Source organism: Phacochoerus africanus, chromosome 4, assembly GCF_016906955.1.
Source record: "Phacochoerus africanus isolate WHEZ1 chromosome 4, ROS_Pafr_v1, whole genome shotgun sequence".
NCBI classification, from domain to species: domain Eukaryota; kingdom Metazoa; phylum Chordata; class Mammalia; order Artiodactyla; family Suidae; genus Phacochoerus; species Phacochoerus africanus.
Genome location: NC_062547.1, coordinates 119,397,842 through 119,411,562, shown reverse-complemented (window position 1 = coordinate 119,411,562; position 13,721 = coordinate 119,397,842). Strand labels below are relative to the sequence as shown.

At 37.3% G+C, this 13,721-nt stretch overlaps 1 protein-coding gene across 2 annotated transcripts in view; it reads left to right on the top strand.

Moving 5' to 3' along the window:
• PGGT1B (protein geranylgeranyltransferase type I subunit beta) overlaps nt 1-13,721 on the top strand; it is a 50,849-nt gene that overhangs the window by 32,779 nt on the left and 4,349 nt on the right. The window contains exons 7-9 of one of the 2 annotated variants that reach the window (XR_007134568.1): nt 8,117-8,301; nt 12,615-12,723; nt 13,242-13,321. Coding sequence is in view for 1 of the 2 variants with exons in the window: in XM_047778444.1 (XP_047634400.1) it covers nt 8,117-8,301; nt 12,615-12,723 (294 nt within the window). In the remaining variant the exon portion in view is untranslated. The remainder of the gene's footprint in view (nt 1-8,116; nt 8,302-12,614; nt 12,724-13,241; nt 13,322-13,721) is intronic. The other variant, XM_047778444.1, reaches the window with a different exon arrangement.

Sequence of the window (13,721 nt, the reverse complement as noted above, 5' to 3'; positions counted from 1 at the left end):
ACTATTTTTTAGTAATCTTTTCAGATGTTAGATGCATGAAAATGTCTTGGGATGATTTAAGGTATTGTTAGGAAACAAGTTTTCTTCTTTGGATAATACTAAAAAGCTAAATATGGACTATTAAACATGAATCCCATGAAGAAAAACATTTTTTATCTTCTTTAGTTACCAAACATTTTTCGGCATAGCATGTGTTCACTACATACATTAGTACAATTTCTCCTTTCACATTTTTCCTCACTTTTGGCAGAACCAGAAGAGTGATAGTTACTTGGTTTGTCAGCACATCAATAGCCTGAACTATTTCAGATGAAATATTTTCATGTAGAAGTAAATAAACTTCCATGCCCCTCTTTTAAAAAGAAAGAGCCCGGGACAGGAAGGCCCTCTGAGTGAACTCTTTGTCTCCTCTTCATCACAGCAGTATCTTTGTGCATCCCTGTTGTGCCCAGACCTCTGCTAACAGTGGAAAGAAAACATGAGTAATCAGCCACACGAGCTGTGTGACTTAGCCTCCTCACTTAATCTCTCTGAGGCTTTGCTTATCAATAGATTAGAAATAATTATATCTTTCATTAAGATCATTGTTAGGATTATGAGATATGAGGGAAAGTGGTTTGAAAACTATGAAACATGTATACATTTTTTAAAAGTGTATCTTGCTTGTACTTCCCCTAGGGCCTGTCCTATCAAGTTTCTCCTTCCTCGCTTACATTTTCACTCACTCCTTCAGTGATACTTGTAGAGTGTCTGTGTCACTAAGGGGTGTATAGAAGACTGTCTTGGATCTTTGTCTTAAGCCATGCTATGATTAGGACATCATAATTCTTGAGTGTGCCTGAGTCTGTATGAGATTGGAGGTGGCAGTAGCAATTATATCACTGGTTGTCACCACTTGGTAAGGAGGGGTATACTTGGAGTTGCACAAAGAGGAAATCTGGCCTCTATAAGAATTTCTGAGAAGACAGGGCCTGGTGTGCACTATTATAAAGATGTTAATGGGCACTCTGGCTGAGGAGATACTTGGCAGTGCAAGAGATCTTTGGAACAGACATTACTGTCCCCCAGAAAATAGGATTATGTTCTCTGGGATACAAAACAGAGAGGGCTGCTCAAACATGACATTCTGTTGGGAAAAAAATCTTGCTGAGTCAACAAGTAGTGATTTTGAGTCAGTATGATTGAGTAGGATTGTACTATCAAGATTATCATTGATGGATTGTGGTTCATGCCAGAAAGCTTACATCCTCCTCTTACCTCTCTTTTTGACTTGGTAGGTTTAAGGTCTAAAGCTCCAGAGAAGGGCTTCCTCCTCAGGTGCACAGTTCACGGTGTGCTGCAGGTGATTTAAAAAGTAATCCTGTGGTTTGAGCGCTCCGTGAAGTCATTGTGTTCTCTTTCTCCTCTTATTGTTCATCCTTTTTTTGTGTTTTTTTTTTTTTTTTTTGTCATTTTAGGGCCACACCCACAGCATATGGAGATTCCCAGGCTAGGAGTTGAATCAGAGCTAGAGTTGCCAGCCTACACCAGAGCAACACAAGATCCAAGCCACATCTTCGACCTACACCATAGCTCACGGCAATGCCGGGTCCTTAATCTACTGAGCAAGGCCATAGATCAAACCCATGTCCTCATGGATACTAGTTGAGTTTGTTACCACTGAGCCGTAACGGGAACTCCACTGTTCATCTTTTTAGAATAGTGGTCTAGGTATACTACTCATTTACTCTTCTCCAACGGTGACTTGTTCTTTAATTTTTCTGTATAAGCTTCAGCAACTTAAGTGAAATTTCTCTTTTAAAGTCATGAATAATCTCATTTCAAGTCCAGTGTCTTTTTCTCATTCCTCATCTTCTATTTATTGAACATTTGAAACTGTCAGCCTCTCCCCCTTCTTGAAACATCATATTCCTTTTGTCCTGTTTCTTGACAAGTTGTTTCTGGCTCTTTTACCATTTTTGTTTCTTCCTCTCACCTCTTTACTTTAGTCCAACTTTCTTCTTTTCTTTGGATCATTCATCTTTCTAAATATCAGGAATCTTGTACTTGCTATTTATTCTATGTAGAATCCTCCACCCCCATCCCAAGCATACACCTGGCTTCATTTTCATATCCTTCAGGTATTGATTCAAGTGGTATTTTTGGATAAGCCTCCTATTTAAAATTGCAAACTACCCACATACATATACTGCATTCCTTATCCTCCTTTCTGGCTTTATTTTTCTCCATATCACTTAAATTTTTTTTATTGTCTCTCTCCACATAGTACATGCCTTCTGTGAACAGAGCTTTTGGCCTGTTTTATTCACTGTTGTATTTCCCTCCCCACCCCCCACCCTGACTTGTAACATGTGTCACATAGTTGAATGAACTAACAGATGGTTCTCTATCCACCCTCCCTGGGGTGATGGCACCCAAACTTTGTTTCCAAATCTATATTGTTACTTCTTTTTTTTTTTCTTTTGTCTTTTGTCTTTTTGTTGTTGTTGTTGTTGCTATTTCTTGGGCCGCTCCTGCAGCATATGGAGGTTCCCAGGCTAGGGGCTGAATCGGAGCTGTAGCCACTAGCCTAGGCCAGAGCCACAGCAACTCGGGATCCGAGACGCGTCTGCAACCTACACCACAGCTCACGGCAACGCCGAATCATTAACCCACTGAGCAAGGGCAGGGACCGAACCGCAACCTCATGGTTCCTAGTCGGATTCGTTAACCACTGCGCCACGACAGGAACTCCTATATTGTTACTTTTGAGCTACATACCACCTTTCCATTTGCGGGTGGGGCATATCTGCTTTGATATCACTGCAACCTCTCGAGCTGCACAGTTGTTAAAACCATCATTCTCTTTTCTTCCTCCTAAGCCTGCTTTTGTCATTCAGGAATGTGGAACCATTAATTTCAGGAAAGCCAGAAATCCAGAATTTGGGGTTTTATAATCCCCTGGGGCATTGTCTTTAACTTACTAGGCACACCAGTCTTCCATAGGTCACCAGATTATCGTCTTCTACAGACTAAAAGGAACATAATTTATTTACTAAGCAGCTGCTCTGTGCCACCTACCATTTAGTCTCATTTCATCCCCACACCAGCCCTCTGAGAGTGAATATCTTTGTATTAGTCACATTCACTCAGAAGCAAAATCACTGTGAATATTGACTAGGAATGAATATATATATATAGGACTAAGATTTTACATGGTTGTAGAAGAAGATGGAGAAATAAGGGCCTGAAAGGAATAGTTGGTTGGTCAGGGAAAAGCCACTGACAAGCCCTCCTGAGGCACCTTCACAGGTAGATGAGTAAGACCTTGCAGGGGAGTCTGGAAAGCCAGGCACGTCCAGCCCCCAGAATGTGACTGAAGGGCTATAGCTCCTGCATCCTCTGTGGGTCTGGGGTTACTAGAGCAGGAAGTAAATAGAGCTTGGATTCCAAGTATCTGGAGAATAAGAACAAGCAGGACCCTCCCAGCACCTCTGCCCTTATTACTTCATCTGTTCACAGCCAGGCCAGTGGCTGCTGCCTCACTTCCACTTTACAGATCTCACACAGGTTTCTCTTATTTCAGGCCATGTAAGGAAGGGAGTTCTGGGAAACAATTCTAGCTTAGCCAGCTTAACACAGTAGAAAACCATCACAGCAATTATTGTCAGGTTACTCAGAGAAGTTGAGTAACTTACCTAGCAGGCTCACAGATCAGGTAAGCATCATAACTTTCCTGAAACCCTGCCTTGTTTAGCAATACTATTCTGGACACATTTAAATCCCTTAGTTTAGTTCTCCATGAGCCCGTCTCAGCCTAGCTTTGTAGATGCACACGTGAGAGATTTTTCTGTGTACTCCAGGCTGCAGAGAAAATACCTTTTCAACACTGGACTTTTCTAATATTCTTTTTCCTTTACCTGAACTGATTACCCTTCACTGGCTTCTCTTTATTTACCTTTTCTTTTCTTTTTTTGGCTCTTTAGGGCTGAACCTGTGTCATATGGAAGTTCCGAGACTAGGGATCAAATTGGACCTGTAGCTGCTGGCCTACACCACAGCTCACAGCAACACCACATCCTACTGAGCAAAGCCAGGGATCAAACCTACGTCCTCATAGATCCTAGTCGGGTTTGCTACCTCTGAGCCACAACGGGAACACCTTTTTTGCTTTTTTTGCTTTTTAGGGCTGTACCCATGGTATATGGAAGTTCTCAGGCTAGGGTCCAATTGGAGTTACAGCGGCCAGCCTATGCCCCAGTCAAAGCAGTGCAGGATCTGAGTCGTATCTGCGACCTACACCACAGTTCACAGCAATGCCAGATCCTTAACCCACTGAGCGAGGCCAGGGATCAGACCTGCATCCATATGGATCCTAGTCGGGATCGTTACCACTGAACCACAATGGGAACTCCCTCATTTACCTTTTCTTAATCTTCAGATTTTTACCCATCTTTCTATGCCTGGTTCCACTGTCACGTTCTTCGTAAAATCTCTCATCATCTCCTACCCCCACTAGCCCTAAGTAGTTTCTTCCTTTTCTATATTCCTGTAATACTTGGTTCATGCCGTTTACCTCTGTTTAGTGTATCTTCTATGTTAGGTAGTAAGCTGATCATATCTTACTTAGGTCTTAGTACATATGCCTTTAACATTGTAGTTTTTCGGTAAATATTCAGTCAATCGGTCATCCTATATTCCAGTCTGCATCCTGAAGCTGGGAAGGCTGAATTTGGAATGTGTACTTCTGCTATAGGTTGATATTAATCAAGTTTCTTCCTGTGCTTTTTACCTAATTCTGCAGTCTAAATGCTCTTTAATATACTGTTTTCTTTTTCTTTTTAATTCAGCTGCGCTTCTGCAATATCTGGTTAGCTGGAGCCCATTTGTCATGAAAATTAAATAACCACATTATACCCTTCTAGCCCATGATCATCGAATGTTAGATTCTGTTTATCCTAGTGATTCTCTTATTATACTACAGTTTTAGGGTAAAGTGTTCAGGTGTTTTGAAAGAATTAGATTTTCCTACTTTGCCAGGATTGAAACTACTTTTTCTCTGTAGATTCATAATGTAAAAAAGTTCGGGTAAATTAGATTCCAAAATTCTTTTAAAATATCTCTACTCCTTTAGTTCCCTCGTGACTCAGCAGGTTAAGGATCCAGCATTGTCACTGCTGTGGCTCTGGTGGCAGCTGTGGTGTGAGTTTGATCCCTGACCTGGAAACTTCTACATGGCACAGGTGTGGCCAAAAAGTAAATACACACACACACTTATTAAATCAGAAGAGAAATGTTAAACTTTATTTGGCCTAATTTCATCTAAGTATTCAACTCCCTTGAATTTACCTCATTTTACCTTTGTCATGTGGTATTTAAGAGTAAAATGGTGTACTTATTAGCTTTCTCCTTAAGCTATGTGTTTGTTGATTATCTTAAACTCTTCATGGGAGCAATAAGTTAAAATACAAGTAAATCCTATCATTTAGAACTTTATCCTGCTTCTGGAAGAACTGGAGTAGATTGTAAAGAGAGAACCAGTCCCTTCCAGTTGTGGTTTTTATGATTGAGGTATTCTGTGTACATTAATTGTCCCTATAACTGAAGCTTAACACTTTAGGTGGCAAAACAATTTCACATAGACATCTTTCTCTTATTTGTATGTACCTTAATATTCTCTTACTGTTATATGCCTTCAGTAAAGAAGGTTATTTTCATACTTTCTTCAGCCAGGGCATAATGAACACAATTTAACATTTTCTTGATGAATTCAGATCATTATTATCAGAAGCAATTCTTAAATTGTGCTTTAATATAATGATGTGATATTCTTGAAGTGTTTTGAAGCTTATGGGAATCATTGACCTAATCCTGTTGAGCCCCAAAAGGGTATTCTAGTTGAGTTCTTGTGCCTGCTATTTAATAATGTCTCTTAATTATTGTCAAGATATTACCTATCTTGCTGTTTTTTTCTGCCTCTAACACTCTTCTAACATCGTACATTTAATTCAGGTTTTCAGAACTGGTGTTTCAGAACTTTTTAGACAGGAACCTCTCAGGGGTAAATGGTGATAAATCAATTTTGACTTAAATCATAAACTTTGTAATGACGTGTTTGGCTCCTCAGAGCTGAAATTAACATCAGAAGTTGTCACTTTCAAAATCTGGTCATTTTGGCAAAGTAAAGAGTTTTTTATTTTGAACTGTACTGGTTTGCTTTATAAAATCCTATCAGTTATTTTGGAGAGTAACAAACACTCCTTTATTTCTTGGCAGTTAGTTGTAAGTATTATATACTGTCTATTAGAGCTTTATATTTAATGATGTAATAATACATGAAGTTGCGGCCAGCTTATAATGAAAGAGAAATTGAAATAGTAGGTCATTAAAGGGGAAAAATGATAGTTGCTTAATAGAAATTATTCTAAAAGGTTATGATAAATTGTTTTACTTGTACTTTAATTCACTCATGACTAACATAGATATTTCTCTTTTTTTTTCTGTCGGGAAAAATTCTGAAGACCAAAAATTCTTACAGCCACCTGTTTTTGACAGTGATTTTTTTATTTTTTTCTTTACTTTTTTTGGCCACCCCTTGGCATATGGAGTTCCTACGCCAGGGATCAGATCTGAGCCACAGTTGTGAACCTAAGCCACAGCTGCAGCAACACTGATCCTTAACCCGCTGTGCTGGGCCGGAGATCAAACCTGCATACCATCGCTCCTCAGACACCTCCCATCCCAATGTGCCAAAGCAGGAACTCCTGACAGTGACTCTTTTAATGTGATAGCTCCTTTATATTTTCTAGAGAGGATGCTCACTTTTCTTTGCCAGAAAATACAGCCCAGATATGTAACACCGAAAGGAAAATTACAGGATGGGATATTAGAAACAATCTATTTAAAGAGCTGGAATTAATATACATCACTAGGTGAAGCTGTAATAAATTGGAAATAGAAGTATTTTCAAATCGTTTGTTGTTGACAGCAGATAATGCCAATGGAAAGTCTTGTTTTTGTTTTTCCTTTATGGAAAAAATACTGACCTTTCATTTCCCAAGGAAAGGAATTTCCTTTGTAATTATATCAGTTCTATTAATGCTGTAACATTTTTATTAAACTTGTGGGCTGTAAAACAACACAAATTTATTCTCTTATAGTTCCAGGGGCCAGAAGTCTGAATTGCATCTTACAGTTCAAGATGGCAGCAGGGCAGTTTCCTTCTGGAGGCTCTAGGGAGAATCTCTTCCTTTGCCTCTTTCAGCTTCTAGTGGCTGTGGACATTCTTTGACTTGTCATAACATCACTTCAGTCTCTGCTTCCATTGTCACATTGCCCCCTCTTTGATTGTAGTTAAATCTCCCTCTCCCCCACTGTATAGGGACACACGTGGTTACATTTAGGGCACACCCCATCCTGGATAGTTTCTCCATCTCAGGATCCTTAACATCCATCACATTTGCAGAGGCCCTTTTGCCAGATAAGGTAACATGCCCATGTTCCAGTGATGAGGACCTGGATATCATAGTGGGACATTATTCAGTCTTCCATAGTGAGCGTGGGTACATATCATGCCTCTACTTCCAGATACAGTTTTCTTCTCCACCTTCCCCCTCCCCTACCAATACATACACACTCTCCCTCCCGCTTTGCTGAAACTTTTTTTCCTTAGATTTCTTAGCCTGACTGCATATGAGCTTCTAGTTTATATGTGAAGGTTGGTCTGTAGTTTTAAGCAGCTGGATTCTTAATTCATAAGGAATACACTGTCTTTAAGGGAATTAAAAATCAGACTCAGGTGATAGAGTAGTAGACAGGGAGTAGCAGTCCCACATTTTAGTTTTAACTCTCCCATGAACCATAATTTTGAACTAGTTTCTTAATTTTCCCAAATCTTACTTTTTTGCATTAAGAAAATGGTTCTTATAGCTTTATATTTAATTTTTTTCTGTTTAATCAAATTCTTATTGAAGACTTCATTGCTTAGTGGTTATTTTAAAATTATAATTAATGTATTTTAATGTTACTTTTATTTCATTATTTTCTAGAATTATTTAACCCTTTTTTCTTCAATCAGTTTGTATTATTTTCCTAGACATCTAATAAATTTAAAGTATTGTGTGATTTTAATTAACAGGAGGATCAACTTTTTGTGGCATTGCATCACTGTGCCTCATGGGTAAACTAGAAGAAGTTTTTTCAGAAAAAGAATTGAATAGGATAAAGAGGTGGTGTATAATGAGGCAACAAAATGGTTATCATGGAAGACCTAATAAGCCTGTTGACACTTGTTATTCATTTTGGGTGGGAGCAACTCTAAAGGTAAGAGAAATAATAAAAAATGAGAAACCTTTATTTGTTATAAAAATAAAGCAAGTTATAAAAATAAAATTGTGCTTAAAGGGTTTGGTCTTTTTAATGTTCATTAAATATTGTTAGGTTTAGGCTACAGAGTTTTTCCTGTTGCTCTGCCAAAGCTAGTCTCTGTATGGTTTTTGCGTAGAATTCAGTTATCTGCTATACTGTCTCTCTGTCTGTCGTTGAAAATTTCTATTCTTATAGAACTCTAGTGTCCCAGAACTTATGTAAGAAAAGTAGGTATAGTGTCATATGAAACTTGTAACTAAGACTGATCAGTAGTCCATCTAGAGCAGATATCTGTCGGAACAGTCCAGTAAAAGATTTATGGTAAGATACTAATCTTAAAAGATAAACTATGGGTCATTCCTTTAAAACCATTTAATGTTTTCAGTTTTTCATTAATTTATTTGTGTAAACCTTCTGAAATGTATTAATATGTTCATATATTTTTCCCCATCTCTGCTACCTAATAGACCTAATTCCACAAGGTTATTAGCCACTGAGTATCCATAAGTTTTCTCTATCTTAAAATTGCCCCTTTACCTCTAAAAAATATCACCTAGGTCTTATATTCTGTATTCTAACAAAAGTCTTTGTTATCTATGTAATATCCTAATTTTTTCTCTTAAAATTCATACTGTGGTTGATATTAATTGGGAAAATAGAATGATTTAAAATGAAGGTAGCAGCCTCTGTCTCTCTTCTCACTTCTAGTGCCATTCATTCTCAGGTGCACCATTTAAATTTTTTTTAATTATGAAAAATTTCAGACGTACTCAAAAGAGAGGAGTGTATACTTATATATTCATTAACCAGTCTCAACAGGTTTCATCCCAAAGCCAGTCTTCATTCATCCATACACCTACCTACTCCTCTCCCCCTTGCTGTATTATTTTAAGGCAAATCCCAGATAAAAGTTTTTATATTATCTGGAAATTCTTCAGTATAATCACTAAACAAAAATAGCTTTTTAAAAATGGTACTATAGGAGTTCGTGTTGTGGCTCAGCGGAATCAAATCCTACTAGGAACCATGAGGTTGCGGGTTCGATCCCTGGCCTCACTCAGGATCTGGTGTTTCCATGAGCTGTGGTGTAGGCTAGCAGCTATACCTGCGATTAGACCCCTAGCCTGGGGACCTCCATATGCCACAGTGCTGCCCTAAAAAGCAAATAAATAAATAAATAAAAATGGTACTGTAATGTCATTGTAACATCTAAAAAATCAGCCATAATTCCTTATTGTCATTAAATATTGAGTCAGAGTGATGTGTATTTCCTGTTGCATCACATCAAGAGGCATATAATCTCTGATTGTCTCTCCTGATCAGAGGGCTCCAGAGTTGTCAAAACTGATGTATCCATTATAAAGTTCCCCATCAGTTTTTTTTTCACATTTTTTTATGTTGGTAAAATATACATAAAGTAATATTTATCAGTTTAACTATTTGTAAATTACAATTGCCAGTGCTGTATAACCATTACCACTATCTATACCCCAAATGTTTTCATCATCCCTAACATAAACTCTTTTTACTAAATAGTTATTCCCCATTCACCCATCCCTCCAGGCCCTGGTAACCTCTCTTCTACTTTATGTCTTCATGAATCTGCCTATTCTAGGTATCACATATAAGTAGAATCATATAATGTGTATCCTTCTCTTTCTGACTTATTTCACTTAGCATAATTTTTATGTCATGTTGTCATATATATCAAAATTTAATTCCTTTTTATGGTTGAGTAGTATTCTGTAATATTCCATGTATATACCACGTTTACTGTTGATGGACACTTAGATTGTGTCCACCTTTTAGCTATAAATACATTCTTTTTCTCTTGCTATCTTCCATCATGTTCTGTCCCAAGCGACCAGATATAGTTCCCTGTGCTGCTGTACAGTAGGACCTCATTGCTTATCCATTCTAAATGTAACAGTTTGCATCTACCAACGCCAAACTCGTCATCCATCCCACTCCTTCCCCCCTTCCTCTTGGCTATTATAAATGGAATTGTTTGCTTAATTTCCTTTTGGATTGTTTGTGCTGGTGCATTAAAAATCTCATTATCTTTTTACAGAATTGGTTTTAGCAGCCATTGAGGATCATTACTTAGATCCATTATGTAACTGGGGATTGCTAAATGGTGATATTTTATCATTCCCTCTAACTTTATTAACTAGGATTCTTTTATAAAGAAGAATTTCACTTTAACGTGAGGTGTGGTTGTACAGAGAAAGGCAGATGATTCTCTCTTAATTTTAATGATGTTTATTCAGTACAGTGTGTTGATTCCCTAGCATCCTCTAAAGTTTACCAGTAAGGTAATTGGGTTTTAGAGGATTTTTGGGGTTTTTTTTTTTTTCACCCTTTGAGTATCATTGTGAGATTTTAACATTTTATCATTTTATCCATTCTAATCCATTACATTGTTCTTTTTTTTTTTTTTTTTTTTTTTTTCATTTTTGGCTGCCCAGGGATCATATCCGAGCCACAGTTATGACCTACACCACAGCTGCAGCAACACCAGATCCTTTTAACCCACTGTGCCTGGTGAGGATCAGACTTGCATCCTGGTGCTGCAGATTTGCCTCTGATCCCATTGCACCACAGCATGAACTCCTACATTGTTCTTTTTAAATAATATGCTGATTCCTAAACACCTTTAGACATTATCTTTGATTCACAGCTATGAAAAATGAAAATTTGGCCTCTCTTTTTTCCAGCAAATTGTTGTTTTTTTTCTTTTTTTTTTTTTTTTTTTTAGATCTGAACCTTTTCTCTTCCCCTTTCTAATTGTGTCAGTTTACCTTTTACTTTTATAGTGTCATGTTAGGTAACATCCATATTTCATTCAATAACAATAATTAAATATTTAATATTTTGCCTGTAGGCTGATTCTAAAATTTGAAAACCAGTAATCACTTATTATTGTGTAAATATTATTTATTGCTAAACCAAGTGCAGTGTTAAGATTATAGTTTCTTCTTTCTATGTAATGATCCATGCACACTTTATGAAAAATGCACATCAGGGATTCTAAAAAAGATTCTCTTTCCTTATGTTCTATTAATTAAATAAAAATAAGTGAGTACATTTTTTTCTTATTTGTACTATAACTTTCTTACTAGTTTTGTTTCTTTTTTTGAGAAATTATGCTTTTTCATTAATCATTAATACCTTTTGTGGCTCTGGAGTTTAGTAACACACTTTCAATTGCTGTGTCTTACAGACATTCCTTGAACTCTCTAATCTACTGCTCACTACCACCCCCTAAACTCCTTCCTCTTCACAATTTGACTTTTCCTCTTCACAATTTGACTTGTCCTTTTTTTTTTTTTATCCTATTTAATGAGATCTTGAGAAAAAAGGACTAATACATGTCCTAAATCTTTAAGCTGTATAATTTTTTTATGGTAAAATTGTGTATGTCTCACCTTGTATCTCTCCCAACTAAAAGCACTTTAATTATTTATCATTCTCAAACAAAACTGTCTGTAGCACCTAGTTGCTCTTTTTTGAAATATTTTTAGTTCTCGTTACTAGCAATTTGTAATTAATAATTTGAAAGCCTTTATCATATGAGTTAAAATATGGGCAGATAAAATTGCACTTTTTAAAGTAAATAATGAAGTTGAACACATTGGGAAGTTGTGCTTTGAATGTAGCAAAATGTGATGCAAAGAAATTAACTGGTTATGGGTCAAAGAAGGAAATAGTGGGTCAAGAGAAGGAGAGTAGGAATTCCTGTTGTGGTACAGTGGTTAAGGAATCCGACTAGGAACCATAAGGTTGTGGGTTTGGTCCCTGCCCTTGCTCAGTGGGTTGACGATCCTGCGTTGCTGTGAGCTGTGGTGTAGGTCGTAGACGCAGCTTGGATCCTGAGTTGCTGTGGCTCTGGCGTAGGCCAGGGGCTACAGCTCCGATTCGACCCCTAGCCTGGGAACCTCCATATGCCGAGAGAGCGGCCCAAGAAATAGCAAAAAGACCAAAAAAGAAAAGAAAAGGAAAGAAAGAAAGAAAGAAAGAAAGAAAGAAAGAAAGAAAGAAAGAAAGAAAGAAAGAAAGAAAGAAAGAAAGAAAAGGAGAGTAAATTTGATAAGGTGATTAAAAAAAGATAATGTGATGATAATTTTAAATGTTCAAGTCCCCTAGGCTTGCTCTGAGAGCGTTACCTAACTCAAGGAAAGCATATTTAAATGATAAATATATGAAAATCGAGCCAAAGATCAGTATGAAAGTTTGTCAATAAATTTGTGTTTGTCATGTCATTTCAGCTCCTGAAAATTTTCCAATACACTAACTTTGAGAAAAATAGAAATTACATTTTATCAACTCAAGATCGTCTTGTAGGGGGGTTTGCCAAGTGGCCAGATAGTCATCCAGGTAATTTATTTTTTGTACAAATCTGGAGCAGCTTTTCTTTTATTTATTGAGTTGTAAACTAACTTTAAATAATGTTTTTTAAAAGGTAAATTGTTTAAATTTAGGGTAGATTTGGGGTAGTGAGGGATATAAAGGAAGGGTTTGATTATCAGGATGTATTGGTATAGTTTGCCTTTTTTTTTCCCCCAGATATTTCACTTAGCAATGTTTTATTTTATTTAAGGCAATAAGGCAAATGGTGTGAATGGTGCCTGTCCAGAATAGAATCATTTGGTTCATCTGTTAGCTCTAGGATTATTAGCTATCACTTGGGCTGTGTTGAATAAATTACTCTTAAATCCAAAAGGAAACTAGTTCCTAATCTTTTCACAAGTCATTAAATCAAAAATTTAGATCCCAAATACAAGTGTCCCTCATTGCCCATACTCTTATTCTCTGAGTTTGGGCAGATTCAGGTTATTTTTCTAGATGAATATTTTGCTATCTGAACTCTTAACCATTCACTCTCTAAAATTCAGGAACCAAATAGATTCAGACAGTACAATATTCCCAACTCGGGAATGGCATAGATGTGAAGAGCAAAGAATTCTTGTATTTCGTAAGTACTTTTAAATGAGTTCTTCGGAAGTTATCAAAAATCTTTATTAGTAGTGGCATTTCTTCAGAATATGTGGATAATTCTGCTATTTTCCAAAACTAGATAGGCCTTATTCCAAAATGCATGCTATCTTCTAATAAGGTCAGTGATCCACATGCCCCTCAGACCTAGCCTGCCAACCCAGCTCATTATTTCCGTGCTCCACCCTGCCCCAGATCTTCAGTGGCACTGGGCCCAAGCTCAGGCCTAGGGTTTTGCAAAGGTCTTGTCAGTCTTCCTTCCTCTAGTCTAGTGCCCCTCCTATTGATACTCTGTGTGTATGTGTGTGTGTGTACATTCGCTTAAATGAGAGGAGAGGGGCCAAAGCTCTTTTCGGGTTCTCAAAGGAATGCAAAAATGG